The sequence below is a fragment of the Ceratotherium simum genome, chromosome 16 (assembly GCF_057802395.1).
Source record: "Ceratotherium simum simum isolate JZ-2026a chromosome 16, ASM5780239v1, whole genome shotgun sequence".
Taxonomy (NCBI): Eukaryota; Metazoa; Chordata; class Mammalia; order Perissodactyla; family Rhinocerotidae; genus Ceratotherium; species Ceratotherium simum.
In genome coordinates, this window is record NC_141915.1 from 17,355,261 (window position 1) to 17,376,664 (window position 21,404).

The 21,404-nt window shown below is 53.1% G+C and overlaps 1 protein-coding gene across 1 annotated transcript; it reads left to right on the top strand.

Moving 5' to 3' along the window:
• The first annotated feature begins 7,922 nt into the window (after window positions 1–7,922).
• On the top strand, window positions 7,923–20,565 carry TRARG1 (trafficking regulator of GLUT4 (SLC2A4) 1). Its single transcript, XM_004433455.3, has 3 exons — window positions 7,923–8,312; window positions 19,184–19,417; window positions 20,368–20,565. The coding sequence occupies exons 1-3, from the start codon at window positions 7,926–7,928 to the stop codon at window positions 20,563–20,565; spliced, it is 819 nt and encodes a 272-aa protein (XP_004433512.2). The 5' UTR covers window positions 7,923–7,925.
• The last annotated feature ends 839 nt before the right edge of the window (window positions 20,566–21,404 follow it).

The window sequence follows — 21,404 nt, forward strand, 5'->3', positions numbered from 1 at the left end:
GCGGGTCCCCGGCTGGGCTACCAGCACTCCTGACTCGGCCACCGAGCGCACCCGCGGGCCTGCAGGGAGGCTGGCCCGAGAAGAGCCAATGGCAGGATGCCTACAAAAGGGAAGACTGCAAAAAACGTCCCTGACTGAGCAAAACTGAGTGGGCTGAGGCCTGAGGGAGAAAGGAGGCAGCCTTGCCAGTAGGATGGAACTCTGGAGCCTGGGCTGCACCCCGTGACCTTCCCCATCCCAGCCAAGGGTGGCAGCTCCCAGAAAGGAGCAGGATCCCCCGGGGCTTTCTTAGGTTTGGACTTGCTGAACTCTTCTTGGAGAGTGACCTTTGCATTCCTGTGCCTCTGAGTCCTATTTTCTCTTGCTGCTTTTTAGGAGAATGGGGGCTTTTGGACAGGGAGACTTGTATATGGGACTGTGGGTGGCACCTAGTGCCGTCTGATGGCTCAGTGTGGGGTCCCTTCCCTGCCTATGCTGATGCCGCAATTCTGTGATCTGCGAGGGGCAATCAGAAACAGCTAAATAAAAAGGAAAAGCTATCATCTCTCTCTGCTCCAAGGACCCCACTAGGCCCACTGGCCCAGGGTGGCAGGAAGGCCTTTGGGGCTGGGGCCTGGGGCTCACCCTGAAATGCTGGGCCCAGGCCTGGAGCCCACAGGTGGGTACTTGGGGGCATCGGTTCATGGCAAGACCCCAGGTGTGGCTGAGCACTGTGAGGGGCACTGTGGGAGGGGACATTATTTGGAGAGGAGGGGCTGAGCTGGGAGACTGAGGATGTGGTCAGCCTCATGTGTAGACTCCTGCAGAGCTGCTGTCTGCAGTGAGCCACAGGGAGGGTGGTGATGAGAGCAGAGTCTGAGCTAGTCTCAGAGAAGGAAGCTGCGGCAGGACCCAAGACTGGGGGTCAGTAAGTCTTGCCTGCACCCCGAGTGATGGGCAGATGGAGCTCCTAGGGAGGAGTGGGCCAGTGCAGCCAGGGCCTCTGTGAAGTGGGGAAACTTGGAATCCAGGAAAGATTATGAGGAGAGGGCTGAGGAAAGCAGGCCTTGGGCCACGGCTGCTGAGTAAGTGGGAGGCACAGCCAGCCCCCAGAGAAGTCTGGAGAGCTGCTCTGCATCTAAGATGAGCATGCCTGAGCTAGTGTCTAGCCTCACTCCGGCTGACCGGCCTGATGTTGCAGATGCTGCTTGCTGGGGTGAGGACCCAGATGTGCCGGGGGAGAGCTGAGGGCTCCCTGATCTCCTTGGAGAGCTGCGCTCTTGCCAGCTGAGGGGGAGAGTTACACAGCTCAGAATGGGGGACCCCACAGAAGCTGGAGAGACACCCATAGGTGACACCCAGGAGGAGTGAGGGGTCCCCAGAACAGTTGAGGTGAGGCTCACCACCATACTTAAAGATGTCTTTGCTTTCTGCAAGCAAGACACTGGCTGGCACACTTGGCATCCTGTCCCCAGCCCACAGGCCTTAGGGCTCCCAATTTCACAAGGCAGGTGGCTGTAGCACAGGTCACAAGAAGGCTTTGACTCTGGTGCTGAGGCGTCATGGGGTCCAGCCAGGAGCCAAACGTGGGACTCTGGCCCCAGGCCTGCCCCCTGAGCATGGAGAGGCGGTGCCACGGTCTGACAGTGGAAAGGAAAGAGCCGGACCAGCCTGGGATCCCATCTCTGTCTGCCACTTACTACATGTGTGACCCATGGTGTCACTTACCCTCTCGAAGCCTGTAGCTCCTCACCTCTGACACAGACGAGGCCACCTCAGGGTGGCTGTGAGGGTTAACACTCGTTCATAATGTACAGTTGCTGGCAATTAGAAGGTGTTCCACAAATTGTTACTTTTTCCATATTATTATAATTTTATGACAGACCAGCCTGGACAATGCTTCCACCTTGCTTCAGCCTCAGGTTTTTATTCTCTGGAAACATTATAAAATGACCAGCAAGTCCTGCTTTCCTAAGTTCCAGGAGGGAAAGAAAGGAGAGATCTTCTTGCCCAGTTGCACTCCCAGCCCGGCCATGGCGAGGGTGCCCCCTGCAGGTGGAAACGTGAGTGTGCAGGGACTGTGAGGTCAGCTGGAGGGGTGTAAAATTATTTGTCTCCTCACCCACTTACCTTGGTGATCTTGGCAAATCGCCTAGCGGTGTTCCCATCCTTATAATGGGTAAACATAAGTATATCATGGGCTAGATGAAGCATTTAAAGCACTTAGCATAGTGCCCGGCCCACATAAGCTCTCCCTGAGTGGAAGCTATTAAGACATGTTCTAGGGCCGGCCCCGTGGCTTGGTGGTTAAGTGCGCGCGCTCTGATGCTGGTGGCCCGGGTTCAGATCCCGGGCGCGCACCGAGGCACCACTTCTCCGTCCATCCTGAGGCCGAGTCCCACATACAGCAACTAGAAGGATGTGCAGCTATGACATACAACTATCTACTGGGGCTTTGGGGGGAAAAAATAAATAAATAAAATCTTTAAAAAAAAAAAAAAAGACATGTTCTAGTCACAAGGTTGTCAGAAGGAGAGAATGCAAGGGAAGGTGTTTTATAAACTAAAGTCTACAACATGTTATTGTCATTAGGGCTATTTGTTTGAGTGCACACATCTGTATATCTGCACAATGATGTGTATTTGCCCAGCACTCTGAGGTTTTTTGACATGCACCCATTACGTGCAAGGCTTATATAGATGTGTGGATGTGTGAATATTTGTGGGTGTGTACATGTATTTATTGACCTAACAGGACCTCCTCCTCTCCTTGATTCTTCAGGGGATCCTAGGCCAGAATACTTTTAATTATGTGCCTTCCAGGTTTTCTGGAACCCCTTGCTTGATTTTTTTTTATCTGCTTCCTAAGTCCATATCTATTCTCTAAGATGACTGATTTGCAGTGGAGAGAAGATAAATCTGTGATAATTAAAGAAATGGAAGGTATCAACTGAGACCAAATAGGTTTGTCTAAATATAGAGAAAAGTAGTTTTTACAAATATAGGTATTAAATGAATATAAAAAGGAAAGTACTAGAAAGAGAAAAGGCATGTGTAAGACAGAGCTGCTAAAAGTTATGGCCAAAAGATGTGAAGAACTGATAGACATAAAGACAGAAATTATACATCCATAAGGTTAGTACCAACAGTCCACTCAAATGTGTTCAAGGGAGAGATAGAGTTAACTTTTAAAGGGCAGGGAGTAATAACAGTCATGGCACTCTCACTGAGGGCCCTCATACACTCAGTCTCTTGGCTTCTCTTAGGAAGCCTGTGCCTTCCAACTCCTTCCCTTATTCTCCCTGCCTCCACCAGGGAACAGGACCTCACCTCTTTAGCACTGAATGAGACATACCAGCTAAAATAAATAGCGACTGTAAGACCTAGTGTTGTCAGGGATGTGGAGACAAGGGCACATTGACAGATTTCTAGTTGTACTATGTATCTGTTCCTTTTTTGGTAGAGAACAATTTGGCAAAATCATAATAAAAATACTTCAAAGGAGGAATCCAAAAGGAAAAACAAATTTGCAAAAAGGCGGTCCCAGCAGCACTGCACGTTAACAGTGAAAGATTTGAAACAGCACAAATGCCCAACTACGTGGCAAAGCCAACTCTGGCATTCCAACAGGATGAAAATAATGGTGAGTTAGAAGAGCAGATGGATGGTCTGTGCCCACTGATTCTAATTGTAGACAAACATATGGGTGCCTGAACAGACCTCGAGAGAATTTGGAGGGACATAAACTTGTTAATATCCATTAGGTTCTTCATAATTGTTTTTTTTTTTTTTTAAAGTTTATTTATTTATTTATTTTTTATTTTTTGCCCCCAAAGCCCCAGTAGATAGTTGTATGTCACAGCTGCACACCCTTCTAGTTGCTGTATGTGGGACTCGGCCTCAGGATGGACAGAGAAGTGGTGCCTCGATGCGCACCCGGGATCCGAACCCGGGCCGCCAGCATCGCAGCGCGCGCACTTAACCACCAAGCCACAGGGCCGGCCCCATAATTGTTTTGAAGAGGGGAAAGAGTTGTCTCCTTAGGATACCTTCAGAGAGGAGCAGCGAAATGTTTTGAGCAAGAACAGCAAGGACCAAGCATCTCGAGTGGATGCCTTTGGAGGGACACCCCCCCCGGATGTAAAACTGGGGTGCTTGCTGATGGGTGCACGATCGCGTCAAGTTTTGCTCACACTTTGCACGTGTGTGTGTGTGCAGACACCTGAAGGCTGCTGTTACCCCTGGGGCACGGTGGGCTGGGCCCAGGAAGGCCTCGGTGAGAAGAGGAATTTGCTTAATTACTCCTGCCCTGTCGGCCCCCTTTGGGTTTCCTGACACCCTGACCCCAAGGGTAAAAGAGCTGTGGGCACAAGGGGCTCGTTACCTCTTCCCCTTGGATTAGGCTCCAACTTACCTACCCTTGCTTCCCTGCCCACCCCACCCCCTAAAGGACACCCCGCAGTACGCAGGTCCACTTTCCCCTCCACTGTTTACATCTCAGCGTCCTTCACACTCAGGAAACAGTAAGGTTGGGGGCGGGCAGAGGTGGAATTAGTGTCGGCGTGGACACACTCTGGGTGCTTGGTTGGTGCTTCATCTTCCTCTGGTTCATCCAGCCAGCTTTAACTGCCAGCCAGGCACTGGGCTAGGGAGCTGGGGGTACACCCGTTCCCTCCAGGACCTCACAGCCCAGCGGGGAAGGTGGAAAGAGGGGGGAATGACCTTCTTCAGTTCTCTGTGTCCACACCAGAGAGCAGCAAGGCCAGCCAGCTGCGGAACAGAAAGGCCGATCCATCTGTCTGGCTGCAGGGCCTCACAGCCCAGACCGAGGCAGGCAGGCTGTGGGATGGTGGAGGTGGAGGAGGAGCTCAGCGACCCCCCCCGGCCCCCCCAAAGGCTGCGGCTGGCCCAGCTGCTTGCTGCTCTACAGAAAATGAGCCCAGGGCTCCCAGATCTTCATGTTAAAAATCTGAAACCCCAATTTTTATGTGAAATGGATTTTTAAAAAACACATGTTAAGTCAACACTGTGTAGGCCAAACCCACTTTGTGTGATGAATTATAGCCCACGTGCCTCCATTTAAGACCTCGAGTGAGGAGGTGGCAACTGGGTCACCTGCCCTGGAGCCCAAACCGGATGCTCCTTCTCCCCTCCTCTCCCTGCTTCCCCTGGTCCCCTCTCCCACTTCTGATCATTCTCACCACCACCAGCCACTAGATGGCACTGTGAGCCCAGCATCTCGCAGTGGCAGAGCCAACCTGGCTCCCCAAGTCCCTGACCCCAGCCCACCTGGTAACCTCACTGCCATGGGCCACCCTGGGGTCTTCTTTTTCTTTTCTCTTTGAGTTTTTATTAAGTCAAAAAGGTCCCTTTATGTCGAGTTCCTTCTGTCCTTTAGGCCAATGCCACCCAATAGAAATATAATGCAAGCTACCTTCTTAATTTTTGATTTTCTAGTTAGCACATTTAAAAAAAGTAAAAAGAGGGGCTGGCCCTGTGGCCTTGTGGTTAAGTTCAGCACACTCCACTTTGGCAGCCCAGGCGTGGACCTACACCACTTGTTAGCCATGCTGTGGCAGCAATCCACATACAAAATAGAGGAAGATTGGCACAGATGTTACCTCAGGGCGAATCTTCCTCAGCAAAAAAAAAAAAAAAAAAAGTAAAAAGACACAGGTGACATTAATTTTAATAATGTTTTATTCAGCCCAATACATATAAAATATTATCATTTCCGCATGTAATCAATGTTCAACATATTCATGAGATAGTTTACATTCCTTTTTTTGTACTAAATGTTTGAAATTTGGTGTGTTTTATACTCACAGCACATCTCAGTTGGACTAGCCACATCTCAGCTGCTCAGTAGCCACATTTGGCTAAAGGCTACGGAATTGGGCTGGGCAGCTGTAGGCCCTGTGGAAGGCCTGAGTTCCTCCCGGGAGGGTCAGCTCCCATGGTGTATTGGAATTCTGTCCAAGCCGGGCACTGGCTTAGAGTCTAGGGGTCTCAGGGACCCGACTTGCCACCCTCTGCAGGAGGTCTCATATTTAACAAGGCATTAGCACATTTCTGGAAGTTCCTAGGCAGGGGAGCTCAGCTCACTAGCCCCACCCTACCCTGGCCTCGGGTGGGCAAGACCCGCCCCGAGGACTGAGCTGAGCGCAGGGAGCCTCATCTTACTGCCCTGGGTTTCCTTTATGGAGCAAAAATTCTTACTTTAAAATAGTCAAATTGATCAAACCTGAAAATTTGCCCCAAAGCCACACACTTTTTTGAAACTTATTTGCCTCCAGGCGTCCTTCCGGCTCCCCAGGCTCCCCCTCGGCCCCAGCCCCTGGCTCTCGCTGCTCTCCTTCCGTCTCCTTCCTTCAGCCGTGGCCATTTCCTCGTTCTCTGTCTGCCCCGCTCCCTCCACACCCAGGCGCTGCCCTTGCTGGAAGCAGCATTTCCAAAGCCAGTTGGATACACAAACCAAAGCCATTTCTTTCCCCTGAAGTGGCTCATTTTGCTTCAAACGAGACCCGGATCCTGGACCAGGGATTGAGGTCTGGTTGGGATACAGTTTGGGACGTGTCTCTCCACTTCTGGGCCTCGGTTTTCTAATCTGTGACATCAAAGGATTTGGACTCCACGACCTCCGAGACCCCTTCCCACCTCTACCTCCACCCCCCCCACCCCTCCACCCCCAACCCCTGTCATGCATGACTCTAGGGTTTCAAACTCCTTCCAACACCCTCCTCCAAACCAAACACACACACACACACACACACACACACACTCTGGTGGTTCCAGGTCACCCTTATAAAACAATGTGAGGAAAGAGATCGGGGACATAGAAAGAAAGAGATGTAAAGAAGAGAAGGAGGCAGAAACAGAGGGAGGAGACATAAGAGAACAAAGACAGAGCGAGAATCAGAGAACAGGCAGCCAGCAGCAAGGCCCTTCAGAGCCGGCAGCTGCCCGGAGGAGCTCTCGAACAGGAGGGATCTTTGCCAGCTCTTTAGCACAGCAGAAAAGCTCTAATGGGCATGAGATGGGGCCAACACTTCCTTCCTTCCACCTACTCTGCCCCACCCCTTGGTGAGCTGCTCAGAAACCCATTCAGAGGGCCCTATGGTCCAAGCAGGATCCTCCAGGGGCCATGCTGGTGCTCACACCTCCCCTTCCCTCCTGGAGCCAGGCTCTGGCCCCCTATGGGGGCGGGAAGTCAGGGTCCAGGTGGGATGCCGTAGGTCCAGGGCCCAGCATTTCCCATCAGATGGGAGGAAGCACGAGCTGGTCAGGTAGAAGAGAAGCAGAGGGCTGTTTCCCAGGACAGTTGAAGACACACCCTTTGTGGCCCACTTTGCCTTTTTCCCCATACAGAGCCCCCAGCCCAGAGGAGCAGGTGCTGGGGCCGCAATGGAAACCAGAGACAGCCCCGAGTCCCTATGGGCTGGGCTGGGCTAGGCTGGGCTGGGGCAGAGGCAGAGCGCGGCTGGGTGGTTCTCTGGGGAGAGGGGAATTGAAAAGGAAAAGCATCTTTGAGGAGGGCGGGAGGGAGGGAGGCTGTGTGGCATACACACACACACACACACACACACACACACAGAGCCTCCCAGACTTAGCCTAAGCCTCACTTGGGAGAGAAGCATTCTTCTCTCTGCTCTTGGAGCTGCTTTCTGTTGCTTCCCCGCCCATGTGTGCTGTCAGCAGCACCAGCAAAGTTGGCCTCAAACTTGAACGGGGCTGAAGGCTCCAGCTTCCTGGAGCTCCACGGGGGCAGCAGGCAGGCCCCAGCCTCTGAACTCAGCTGGCCTGGAGAAGCTGGCCCTTGCTCCCCTGGCTGACACTTCTGCCCCTGACCTGTAGGTCCCCAGTCTGGGCTGAGGAATGGTGCGCTGAGGTCCCTCTGGAGACCTTCGTCCCGGCCTGGAGCTGGAGCAGCCCAAGGCTCAGGCCAACATGGCCAACCCTGTGCAGCCTCAGTTTCCTCCTGCACGGGAGCCAGGCACCGCCTCACCCCTGGACCTGCCGGAGATGGAGAAGCTCCTCACCAAGGTGGACGACAAGGCTGACAAGTCCCTGAAGCTGTCCAAGTCCCTTTCAGGGGCTCTGGACTTGGATCAGAATGGCCACGGCCTGCCCTTCAAGGTGATATCCGAGGGGCACCAGGAGGCCACACTCCCCCTGTCGCCCTCTCGGGCCAGCTCGAGGCGGGCCTCCTCTGTTGCCACCACCTCGTATGCCCAGGACCAAGAAATCCCCAAAGATTACCTCATCCTTGCCATCGCTTCCTGCTTCTGCCCCGTCTGGCCCCTCAACCTCATCCCCCTCATCTTTTCTATCATGGTAAGTGTTGCACTTGGTTCCAGGGGCAGGGGCAGGCCCAGGGGTTGGCAGGCACTGGACGCCCTGCCTGGGGTGTAGAGAAAAGAGAGCTGGGTGCCAGGGTTTGGGGAAGACTCCCTTTCCCAGCTGGCCTACTACTCCCCCTTGGAGAGGGGGCCAGGGGCCAGGAGACCTCCTGTCGTCTCTGCTCCTGGCCATCACAGCTTGATTTTGCACACATCTCTGCTGGGGAGGGGACCCCAGGGAGCCGCCTGGAGCTACATTCTGACTGCAGAAAGACAGCCAAGTTGAGGGTCTTGCCTTTTGGTGGGGGGGTTTTCCCAAGGAGTCATTCCTGAGCAGGGCTGTGTATCAGCAGAGGTTGCAGCCAGGTGTTTTCAGGCGGCGAGCCAGCCCCGTGTTCTCAGGAGGGGAGCCAGCCCCTCCTTCCCTGGGGCCACCCGGGCATTCTAACAGCCTTTGCGAGCTCTGGTTTCCAAGGGCTGACAGTGGCTTCCCTCCCATGCACTGAGGGCCCCTGGGCCTGGCTCCCCCAAGGGGTGCATGAGGAGTGGAGAGTTTGCAGGCTGCTCCTTGGGAGGGGGGTTCTCACTGGGGCCCTCTGGGACTCGCAGTTGCGCTGGTTTCAGCATCTGTATTCAGGAGAAGGGAATCTGGGTCACGGGTGAAAAATGAGTGTCGGAGGCCATGGTTGGCTCTGCCAAGGAGGCGCACGGGGCTAGTCTTTGCTTCTCACACTCTTGTACTGTGGAGTTTTGAGTAAATCATCTTAGATTGTCCCCAAACCAAGCCATTTGGATAGAGCTATTTACAGAGGATCCACAGAAAATGTCAGTAGAGGTTGGCAAGTGACTTTTGAGGTCCCGGAAGGAGAGAGAGAGACCGGGCAGGCAATGACTTTCAGAATGAGGTTAGGAGCAGGGGGAGTAAATTACCAGCCCCAGGACTGAGGATGGGGTGGAGAGATGCTGTCTGCTTCCCTCTGGAGTGACTCCACTGCTGAGTCATCTGTCACCGAGCCCCCAGGTGTTGTGGTCACTTCTGCAGCCCCCAGGCTGTCCTCTGAGAAGCCCCTATTTCCTCATATATCTCCATCTACTTCACTGAGGCCCTGTCTCCAGCCAGGGAAGTCTTCCCAACCCCCATCAAATCCAGCACCACCTACCAGGATGTCAAGGGACACCGGCAGCGTTTCTAAGTCTGAGGGAGTTGGCATGAGCGCAAGAGCCAGGGCTGGGCAGGACGCGGGGTGGGGCCTTCGAGGAGGTCCTGTGCTGCCTGCTGCACTTGGGAGCCCTGGGGGCAGAGCCAGGCCCCAGGGGTGCAGCCCGTGGCTCTGGGCAGGGCCAATCTCTTGGTTACAGAGAGAAGCCCCAGGAGGGGAGACAGGCTTTGGGGAGGGAAACACACAAGGGCCCAGGAGAAAACAGTCGCTGGAATCCTTCTCCTGGTGGGGTGGCAGGGTGCAGGCTGCGTAGGGGCTACCTTTCTCAAAGGAAACCTGGGCCCAAGACTGTGAGACCACTGACCCCACCCCTAGTGCATTTCTACATCCTTCTGAGGTTCTCAAGTCAGGTCTGATGGTCACTGGGTCTAGGCAGGGAATACCGCACTAAACTAGACACCATTGCCAATTTCCAGGAGGCTCCAGTCCAGTGGGGAGAAACTTGTAAACAGATTCTTACAACACATTGCAGGAAGCGCCCATGCTAGACAAAACCACAGGTGTTGTATGGCCTCAGCCAAGTCACTCAAACCTCACTTCTCCTCAGCATTCCCATCTGCAAAATGGGTGTCACCATAACCTCTACATTATAGAGCTGTGTGAGGGCAAAATGTAACGAGCCACACAAAGTCTGAGGAACGACACCCAGAGCATAGTAAGCGCTGTTACACGGCAGGTGGGAGTAATTAAGCGGCAGCTGAGTGTCTCCCTGGTGGGGGATGGGAAGCCATCCCAGGCTTGTTGTTTTTTTTAGAGCTTTGAGATATAATTCACATTTACAATTCACCTATCTAAAGTGTACAATTCAATGATTTTTAGTATATTCACAGAAAAGTGCAACCATAACCATAGTCAATTTTAGAACATTTTTCTCACCTCCAAAAGAAACCCTGTATCTTTTTTCTATCATCGCCCTCTCCCCTGGTCCCTCCCAGCCCCTGGCAACCACTAATCTTCTTTCTGTCTCTATGGATTTGCCTCTTCTGGACATTTCATATACATGGAATCAGACAACATGTGGTCCTCTGGGACTGGCTTCTTTCCCTGGGCATCGTGTTTTCAAGCTTCCCCTCTGCTGTAGCATATACATCATAGGGTTTGGAGCCAGAGAGGGGCGTGGTCAGATTTCCATGATGGTAGATCAGGCTGGTGCAGGGTGAGAGGAGGGTCTGAAGGGGCCCCGCTGAGCCTGGCATTCGGGAGAGGGGACCTTTGCAGGAGTGCCGGTGAGAGATGAAGACGCCTGGACAAGGGTCATGACAAGGGACAGAGGGGGTTTCTGGAAACCTTCTAAGAGTCGGTAACGCAGACCATTCATTCATTCATTCAGTGAGCTCTCACTTGCTTGTTTGGAGGGAACTAAGTGGTAGAGGATGACTAGGCTCCTTCATGAATGAATGTGCCTCTTTTATGAATCGGGCACCATGCTAGACATTTGGGAAGTGGATGGATGAGACATGGTATGTTTGGCACGGCAGAAGGGTGTGAGAGCGTGATGTGGAGAGAGGCAGGCAGGGACCTGCTCTAGGAATTTAAGTTTTATCCTAAAGGCCCTGAAAAATTTTAAGCAGAGATGTGATGTGGTCAGTTCATATTTTAAAACTAACACTCAAATGCATTGTGGGAAATGAGCTAGAGCAGGCAGGACTGGGAGCCGGGAGACCCTACAGGAGGCTCTTGAGATAGTCCAGGCAGGGGTGGTGAAGGCCTAGCCCAAGCAGCGGCTTAGAAAGGAGGGCCCTGGTGAGAGGATTGTTCAGCAGGCAGGAGCAGTGTTTGCTTTAGACTCCTGCTTACCCAACTCAGAGATAGCAGAGCTCTGGGCACTACGGCATTTAACAGGTGGGAAGAGGACAGAAGAGGGTTTTGAAAAGAAGATCCCAGGAGGTGGGAGGAAAACTAGAAAAGGGGGAGAAACATCTGGGAGGAGCAAGCTTGGAGGAGGGCAGGTCAAATGCGGCGGAGAGATCAGGTTCAGTAAGGATGGCAGTGTCTGCTGGCTTGGCCATTTGTAGACCCCTGGGGACCCTGGTGATGGAGATGCCTAGGCAACAAAGAGAGAGGTGATTGACGACGCGAGGTTCCTGAAGAGTGGAGAGATGGGATCTAGAAGAAGGACCCCCTCCCCTGGACCCTGGAGGAGAGGCCATGAGGAAAAAGCAGATAGAGATACTTGAAGGAAAGAGAGTTGGTTCATGCTCTACGGGCTCCGTGCCGCCAGGCGTATGGAGGGCAAGGTCATTTGCTGAGAAATAAGGGCTCGGTGGCAGAGGAGAGGAGAGGAGAGGTGACCAGGGACAGGCAGGTCAATGGCCTGAAGGCTCTGCTGAGGCTGCAGACCAGGGTCTGAGTTGTTATCAGCCTGCATGGTGGTGTGGGTTTTTTCCAGCTGTAGGTATAGAGTCACAGATGTGACGTTGGGCCCACCCAAGGCTGGGGATAACAGAGTTTCCATGAGAGCAGGGCCAGGTGGCACAGAAGATGCTGGCAAAGGTGGCTGAGATGATGCACCAAAGGATTGGGCCGGACTGGGAGGGAGTGAGGCTGGGAAGATGGCCATAGCCTTGGTGGAGATGGTCACAGGTTTCAGAGAAGTCAAAGGGCAGGTTCAGGGGGTAAGAGAGTTATTGCGGGGTTGAGATTTCAGAGGAGGAGCCAGGTGGGGTGATGGCCAGGGGGAGTATAGTGGTAGAAATGAATTTCTAGAGGGGACTGTTAGGACCCTGGGAGAAGGAGCATGAGGGAGCCCAGGGTTGAGGGATAATATTCCTGACATTCACCGCATGCTTACTAAATATCAGGTACAGGTCCAAATTCTTTGCATATATCATCTCATTTAATCGGGACTCTGACCCTATGAAGTCTAAGTATTGTTGTTATTCTTGTTTTATGGATGAGAAAACTGACGCCCGGAGATGTGAAAGGACTGCGAGTAACTGCGAGCCCAGGATCGGATGCCTAGGGCCAGAGCTCATGTTCCCACCCACTACACTAGCCGGCCTCATGGCAATCGGGGAGCCCAGGTGGGGAGCGTTATTGGGTGTGCCCACACTTGTCTCCCCTTATGGGAGCCAGTCTAGTGCACAGGACCCTCCATTCCCCAGGGAGGGACGGAGTCAGTTATTCCTCTAGGGCTGAAACACTCGGTCCCACCCAAACAGCAGCAGGGGTGAAGGAAGGACAGAAAGTGTGGAAAGAGAGTAAGTCTCCTGTGCTGGTGTCTCCAGGTCCTGGGGACAGACTTCAGAACTCCTCATCTGAGGTCCCCCCACTGGTTACCAAGTGAAGGATCAAACCCTTGACTCCAGGGTGGAAGGAGATGCACAGCCCTGACAGCCTCTGTAGAGCTTACTTTCTGCAGAGCATGCCCTAATAGAGGCTGACAGAGTCTGGCTAATTGTTCCCATTTAACAGACAAGGCAACTGAGACGTGCAGAACAGCACCTTGCCCACGATCACGCAACTGGTAAGAGGCAGATCAGCTGGATGCTGAGTTCAGGGTTCTCTGCACGGCCCCACCCTGCATCTGCCTCTGGGAACAGGGATGGTGTGTCCCTCTCAGGAAAGCCAAACCTTTCAGGCATTTGTGCAGGGAGGGAAGAATTCCACTTCCTTCCCTCTTTCTCTCCCCGCTGCACAGTGTACCGCGCCCCGCCCCCCCCCACTAACTCCACCACTGGAAGACTAATGGACCAGCAGCATCCTTCCCACTGTGCCTTTGACAGGGGCCTGCTGTGACGAGCGCTGGTGGATCAGGGGCTCTACCTGCAGGGCTGGGATCACGGGTATCCAGACCCACCACAGCCTCCTGTGACCCTCCTGGGGTGGCCAGGGCAAGGCTGGCTTCATCCATTTTACTTCTGGGTCAGACTGAGAAATGACCATGTTCCTCAACGCCAGCAAAGTCTCCTGTCAATGAAGACAGCTGGACCTCAGGCAGCCGGCCATCAAGGGACAATAGTGATAAAACAAGCATCAGACAGATCTGGGTGTGCATCCCAGCTCTATCCCTTATAAGCCATGTGACCTCATCCAAATCACTCAATCTCCTTCTTTAGCCTCAGTTTCCTCATCTATACAATAGATGTAAGAAAACCATTGACCTCATGGGGCTGTTGGGAGGATTAAATGAGCTAATATGTATGAAAGCACCTAGCACAGAGCCTGGCACACAGTAAATCCTTAATAAATAGAAGTGGTTGCGGTTATTATTAATACTGAATGAAACTTGGCAATGTCAGAGGAAAGGGCAAATCCCCTGTGGACAGGCAGTTCTGACTTTAAGCAATTTGGGGATAATGGAGTCTCACCCCTCATTACACCCCCAGGGGAGGCAGGCAGCCCTGTCTGTGGTTTTGATGGAAGCCTCGGAGCAGTCCCTTCTCTGTAGTGTTCCTACAACACGTGGGAGAGCTGTAGAGGTCCAGAGTGGCTTCGACGCTCCCTTTCTTAGGATTATGTGGTTACCTAATTATTTAACTGACGTGTTGCAGGCTGACTTTCATTCATTTGTGCAATTTATCCATTCACTCAACAAGAGTGCTGGTCCCCAACCAGCGCCAACAGTTGGCTGGCAGGCGGACGTGTGGCTTAAGATACTGACATGCTTCGCAACTGGTTGGTAAATGGCTGTTGTCTCAAGCCCCTAAACATTCCCAATCCCTCCCATCCACCGTTGCAGCTGCCCTGACTCCTTTCCCGGGACCCCTCACCATGCCTTCCTACTCCCCGGCAACTGAAGGGTTATCCTGCAGTCAGGCCATTCCAGAAACAATTGCAGTGTTGCAGAGAGAGGGATGTGAAGGGGGCAGGGAGAAGCACATCCTTTTGCCTTGACCTGCCGGGAGATGCTTGATCTCCGTGGAAGGACTGGTTGCTGATCAGCTCTGGTACGTCTTGTCAGTGCTCCTCAGATCTGCTGGGCTTGGCTTGAGCCTTGTGGTAGAGGAAGCTCTTTCCTGAGAAGTTCTGTTGCCACTTTCCTCTGGCTGGTTTCAGCCTCGGGCAGCTCTCCCCAGCATCCTCTCCACCCCCTCCTCCCCCTCGCCCCGTCCCCACCCCCTACCCGCTCTCAGAATTTTTTCAATGTCTTTCAGTGATCTATTAACCTGAATTCATTTTTCCCTTCACCATTCCCACAGCCATTGCAGTCACAAATGATCTATTAATTCATAGTCATTACAACATCATTGCAATTACTATTATTATGTCTTCAACTTGAGCCATTTTGTATAAGGGGAAGATAATGCCACTAAGTGGGGATGAGAGCTGCTGGTAATTTACTCATAAAAAGAAATGAAGGGTCTTCTTTCATCCCTGGAGTCAAAGGATGGATCTTTCATTTGGTAACTAATGAGGGGACTTCAGAAATGAGTGCTAGCTAGAAGTGAGGAACTTCTGTATCTAAAGTATGGCTCTTCTCTTAGAGACAGCTATTTTCCCTCCATTGTACAGATCAGAAAACTAAGACTTACAGGATAGTTGTGAGGTGTACATTGGATATTGTGTATAAAGTGTCTGACACAACAAAGCAGCCACAATCAAGTCTGCCCTGTTCCATCTGGCCATTCCCAGTGCATCTCCTTCAACGGTGTCTCTCAGGCTTGAAGGAACGTGCATGACTGGGATACAGGACTGATGGCTCTGTGGATAAAGAAGAGAGACTGGGCTTAGTGTGGCTGAAAAAATTACCTGTCACTCTTGCCTACTCCCCCCACATCTCATACCCAAGCAACCACACATGCGCATCTCTCCATGGTCCTGAATCATTACTGGGCGCACAACTATTTCTCTGGAAAGTGGGCGGCAGGACTCATCTCAAACCTGGCGCCCTTCTGCCTGCATGCCATGCTTACATCTGAGAATGAGTCCCTTGACTCAAGGTGGCCCCAGAATTTCTAAAGCCACATTTCCTAGACCCTGAAACCTTTCTGTATGTTGTCCCCTCTTCCTCCAATGTTGCTTTGGTGTTGAACTCTTGAGCTCAGTGACCTGGGCTGGCCATGCAGGGAGCTGTAGGTGGCATGGCTAGTGGGTGGGGCCAAAACCCAGTTGCCAGATATCTGTCCTGTGGGACCTATTGCCCTTATTTCTTTCATGAATATGCTATTTTCATGAATCTTTTTTAACTTTGACCTTTCCACTGGCTAAGTTCAGTGATTAGAAAACAGACTCTCCTCTCGTTCTTTTTCTCTCTTCTTTTAGTCTTTGCTTGGTCAAATATCTACTGACTACCTACTAGGGACTATCCCTAGGTTACATAAGAGGAATACCAAGACTGAGGCTGCATGGTCCCTGCCTTCAAGGAGCTTACAGTCCAGAGAAAGAGACTGACACAGCCACAAGAAATAATGACACAAAGTGGTAAGGGAGAAAAAGAGTGGGGCAAGATGCTACGGGAGTCCCAAGGAGGGGCTGATTAATTGCTTGTGGGAACCAAAGAAAGTTTTACTGAAGGTGACTCTTGAAGGATGAGGAGGAGCTGTTGAGGTGGCAATATGGTAATGAGGAAAGGCATTCCAGTGCAGACACAGTACATGCAAAGGCACCGAGGCATATCCCTTTTATGGGGAGTCATGTGACCAGGCTTGGGTTTTAAAGACCTCACCTTGGCTGTTATGAGGAGGTTGGATGGGGGCAAGGCTGGAGCAGAGAGACCAGTGAGGAGAAGGCTGATGCAATCTCCAGATGAAACAGATTGAAGGAGTGGGCTAGGGCAGTGTAGTTAGGGCTAGAGGAGTAGGGACGGACTTGAGGGATATTAGAAAGGTCAGGAATTCATACTTGATTGTATTTGATGATGGGGAGAGACAGAGAGGAAGTCCAAGAGGGGAAATGCTAGGATTCTCTCCTGGAAGTTGGAGCTGGAGGAAACAGCCTTGCAATGAGACCTTGCTATTCATGGTGCTCTGTGTTCCAGCTCCAGCTCCTCATCTGTAAAACGGCCTAATAACAATCCCTGTCTCATAGGAGCATTAGGAGGATGAAATGCTCTACTGAATGGCAAGCACCTAACATAGTCCCTGGCACAAGGTGACTGTTCAGACAATGTTAGGGATTATTATTATTCCTGTGGAAGTGGAGGAATCTTGGTGGGCTTCACGGAGCGGGTGGCATTGGAGCCAGCCCTTGAAGGATGGAGAGGTTGTGGGGGGTGGAATGTGGGCAGGAGAAGTAGCATGAGCAAAGGCATGTGAAAGCCAGTGCTCATACTCTGGGCAGGTCAGATTGGCTGGGCGCAGAGGTTGTGGAAGAGAATAGTAGAGAGTCAAACGAGGAAATGCAAAGCTAACTGAGTTTGGGCTTTGTTCTGCGGGCAGTGGGGGCCATGGAAGACGCTGGGCAGCCATGGTTGCCTCAGCCACCATCATCTCGCTGAACTTTTGCATCAGCTCTCGACTCCCCACCTCTTCTCCGATTCCACACTACAGCCAGAGGGGTCTTTTGGAAACCATTGCCCTGCCCCCAGTCTTACGTCTTCACTGGCTCCCACTGCTTCTGGGATAAGGACCAACCTCCTTCCTGTGTGGGCAGAGCCCTGCCTGGCCTGGCCCCGCCTACCTCCTCTTCCTCACTCTCAGCTCCAGCCGCACTGGCCTTTGTCCAGCCCCTCCTGCTTCCTTCAGACAACAACGATATATTGAACATCATATTTGCCATGCAGGGCCTCCCTCAGGGCCTTTGCACATGCTGTTCTCTCTGCCTGGAATACTCATCTTCCTTTGGAAACAAATCTATTTAATTCTTACTCATCCTTCACATCTCAGTCCGAATGTCCTTCCTCCCAGAAGTCTTCACCAACTCTCCCCTTTTATAAGCTCTCATAGTACCAGGTTCCTCTCCTTTGGAACACTACCCACTGTTGCAATTTTACATTTATTTGTGTGATCAGATGGAAGCCAGCCTCCTCCACCAGGCTGTGAGCTCTGTGAGCCTAGGAACTGGGACTCTTGTGCACACTGCTGCATCCTGGAGACCTAGCACAGTGCCTGGCATAAATATCTGTGCAGTGAAATGGGGGTGTGGGCAGTAGAATGGAGAGGAAGAGAGCTTAGAGCCAGGGGGATCTTCAGGAGGCTGTTGTCCCAGTTTAAGAGAGAAGTGGCACCTGGAACTAGGGCAGGTCCCAGGGACCTAGAGAGGAGAGTTGCAATGGAATTGACTAGGAGAGGAAACTGATGAGGAGGGTGGGATGGGAGAGGACTTGTGACCGAGCGGGAGGACTCCAGGCTGTCACCAATAATCGGGGCTTGAGCACGTGGAAGGAGGAGCACAAGGCCAGGAGCAGATCTGGGAAGCAGGAAGCCATGGTTTGGGGCAAAGAGAGTTTGGTGTCACGCTGTGGCCGGTAGGTGGCGCTGGCCTGGAAGGGGCTTGGAGTAGGGAACCAGGGGGTAGGGGGTTGGTTAGAATTCTGAGAGGTAAAGAGGACAGGACCCCAGGGAGGGGGGCACCCCCATAAGGAGAACAGAGAAGGGAAGGGTCCCTTCTTTGAACTTCAGCTTCTGTAAAGGTGGGCAACACTGCCAACCTCGTAGGAGGATTCTGAGGCTAAATGAGGTAATTTAGGTACCATGCTTCACAAGCTGCCCGACACAAAGTAGGGCTCAGTGAACCGTCGTCATTGTCGTCATCATCGAAGTACTTGACTACGTTTCCATGCTGAACTCAGGAGCCTCAAAGAAAAGAAAAGAACCAAATAAGCGGCCTGAGGCCTTGAAAGTCCTTTAGTGGACTCCCGCCTGTGCCCATTCTAGAAGTCCAAGATGCATCAGGGAGTTCTAGAGCTGGAGGAATCTGGAGGTCCCGGGCCAGCCCTGGCCAGCAGGTTGACACCTGAACCATCATGGGCAGGGCCTCCATGGAGACACTGGGGACCCATCTCCTACAGAGCCCCCCCAGGATCCTCTCTGTCCATCCCCCCCCTCACCCACCCTGATTTCACCAAATTAAATGGGGCCAAGAAAAACTGAGCTCCCTGAGAGGGAGCGAATATCAAACAGGCCCCCTGTGAAGCCACACAGAGCTCCCCGCCCCCCCAGCCCCAGTCTTCCCAGTTCAAACCCAAAACACCTCGCCTTTCTGGTGCGATTCAGAAGTGGGTTTGGTTGAATGAGGATGTGGTCTCTGGTGGGAAATAGGGGGAGGGAGGACCAGTGTGATTTTTTGCTTTTGTGGCAAGAGGGGGCTCACAGAGGACAGGAGGCAGGAGCGTCAGGCCGTAGAAAAAGCCCCAGGGGCTGCCTTAGGTCTCAGCGCGGCTGCAGCAGTGAGCCTCCAAGGCTGGCCTATCTGCTCTCACCAGCTCAGTGTGGCCTGGACCCGGTCCACCCTCTCAGGCCCTCGGTCTCCACTGTACCACCCTGCCCCGTCACTGTCCTGAGACAATGCCCTGCATTGCTTGGTTCTGTGTCCAGTTGTCCCCAGCCAGCCAGGGGCAGGCTTAGTTAGGGGTCCCCACAAGAGGTCTGGGCCACTCGAGTCCAAGCCACTTCTCCAGGAGGATCCCACTTTCTCTCCCTTGCGGGGGGATGCTGGAGTGTGGGCTGCAGTGGGGACCGGGTGTGTTCCGGAGGCCCAGGCAAGGGGCCCCCACAGGGCTGCCGAGGACAGCCTCCCTGAGGTCTCTGCCGCCCTCTCTCTGCAGTCTCGAAGTAGCGTGCAGCAGGGGGACCTGGACGGGGCCCGGAGGCTGGGCCGCCTGGCCCGGCTGCTCAGCATCACCTTCATCATCATGGGCATCATCATCATCATCGTGGCCGTGACTGTCAACTTCACAGGTGAGGCCCCGCCACATGGAGCGGAGGGAGCCAGCTTGCTTGGTGTGAGGACTGTGGAAGGGTGTAGCCCAGCTCTGTGGAACAGCGGTGGAGGGTTAAAAGTACGTGGGGGCCACAGCCCAGCCTCGCACTCTAGAAAAGCAACCTAGTCCCCGGCAGTTACCAGCTGAGTGGGATTGACTATCATACCTGGAGAGCGGATCAATAGGAACAGACGGGGAAAGAGCTCGGGCCTAGGAGTCAGAGGCCACGAGCTCGGCTCGGCTCTGTGGCCCTGGCACCTGGGCCAGTGTCTGTGTGGCTGAGCCTCAGGGGTTTTCATGGCTAAGGTATAAGAAGCCTCCAGCACTGAGGCCGTGTCAGAAATGCAGAATCTCAGGCCCCACCCCAGACCCACTGAGTCAGAACCTGCATTTTAGTAAGATTCCCAGCCTGATCATTCAAGTTTGGGAGACACTGGTCTAGAATACAGTGTTCAACTTGGGACAGGAAGCCTGGATTCAGCTGTGGGGTCACGGGCAACCTTGGCCGCTTAGGCGAGGGAAGACTGCAGGTTTGTAACCAGCCGGCCTGGGTTCGAAATCCGCGTCCTCCACTTTCTATCTGAATTGAAGCAAGTTCCGTAACCGGAGTCTGATGGACATGCGAGCACACGAGAGGCAGGAGCCCACTAGCCCAGGGCATTGGCCTCAGAACCTCCGTATGATGCCCAGTCTCCTTTGTCTTTCTACTCCTTGTCATTTTAGACATCACTCTTTTGATGGCAAGTGACAACTACTGAACTCAAATTGGCAAAGGGAATTGTTTAGCTTCCACTAAAAAATTCAGGCATAGATGGTTCTGTGTTCAGGGGTCACACACCCACCTCTGAACCAATCACCCAGGCTGTGGTCCTCGCATTGGCAGGAGTTGAGTTCCACCAAGAGCCCCAAACCAAATGACCCCCGTTACCTTTTCCCACGAGGAAACCGAACCCCAAGTCCTCCAGACAAGGACTTGAAGACCCCATGTTTCGAGCTGGGTTCTGCCATAACTGTTCTTTTCTTTACAGTTCAGCAGAAATAAAAAGAACCAGGCGCCGTGCTCGCGGAGGCAGGCCCTGCCCAGCTGGAATGCTCAAACCCACACCCGCCCCACACCACGGGAGGACAGGGCGGTGACTGCCGAGCGCCCACCTGTCCCCGAGCGCCAAAAGCACAAACTCGGAGGGAAAGCCCCAAGTCACGCTACCGTCAACCACATCAGATAGGAAAAGTGAGAGGAAGAAAGGAAGGAAGGAAATTAAATTGACTGTGAAACCAATGACTAATGTGGTTTAATCTCATGGACTTGTCCCGACATTTTGACCCCAGTGTTCTGGCTTGTTTCTGGTCCCCACGATTTCCTGGGCTCGACCAAGTAGCATCTATTGCCAGAATGAGAAGAAACCAGCCCCACAAACGAAACGAACTACGGTGGAGAGAGAAGCAGCACACTCCCTGTGTGTCTGATGACCAAGAGCAAAGACATGGGACTTTATCTTTTGTATTTTTCCTGAGGGGATAAAAAAAGACTGTTTGCATGTCCTGTGCCACACGCCTGCTGCGATCCCAGCCAGCGCCCCAAGCTCAGATGCTGAGCTGCCACCCAACACATGCCCTGGGTCCCCTCGGGCACATGGGATGTGCAGCTACCCTGGAAGAGGTGACAGCCACATTCATCGCAGGGTGGAGGCGCCGAGAGGGATGTTGGTGAAGACAGGAACAGGGGCAGCATGACTCTCGGACTCTTCCCAAACTTTTCAGCCTTGGGAGCATCTCTGCTGAGAACTCTGGTCCCAGAGCGTCTCCCAGGATGACCCAGTCCTCCTCTTGCTCCCTACCTGTGTGTAGCCTGGGCCGCCAACCACCTGCCCTAGCCTGACCCAGTCCCCTGCTCTGTCAGTGAGGAGGAGGCCGGGCCTGAGCTCTTGTCCTGCCATGGCCTCCCCGATGGTCTGGGGTACAAACTTGGGGCTCCATGCAGAGTGGCTGAGGGTCCCCATGCAGAGCGGCTGAGGGTCCCTATGTGGAGCGGCTGAGGGTCCCTATGCAGAGTGGCTGAGGGGTC

Coding starts and splice junctions, on each gene's coding strand:
- TRARG1 (XM_004433455.3), top strand. CDS start 7,926: ATGGCCAACCCTGTGCAGCCTCAGTTTCCTCCTGCACGGGAGCCAGGC. Junction 8,313..19,183: donor CCCTCATCTTTTCTATCATG/GTAAGTGTTGCA, acceptor CTCTCTCTGCAG/TCTCGAAGTAGCGTGCAGCA. Junction 19,418..20,367: donor ACAGCGGTGGAGGGTTAAAA/GTACGTGGGGGC, acceptor TTTTCTTTACAG/TTCAGCAGAAATAAAAAGAA.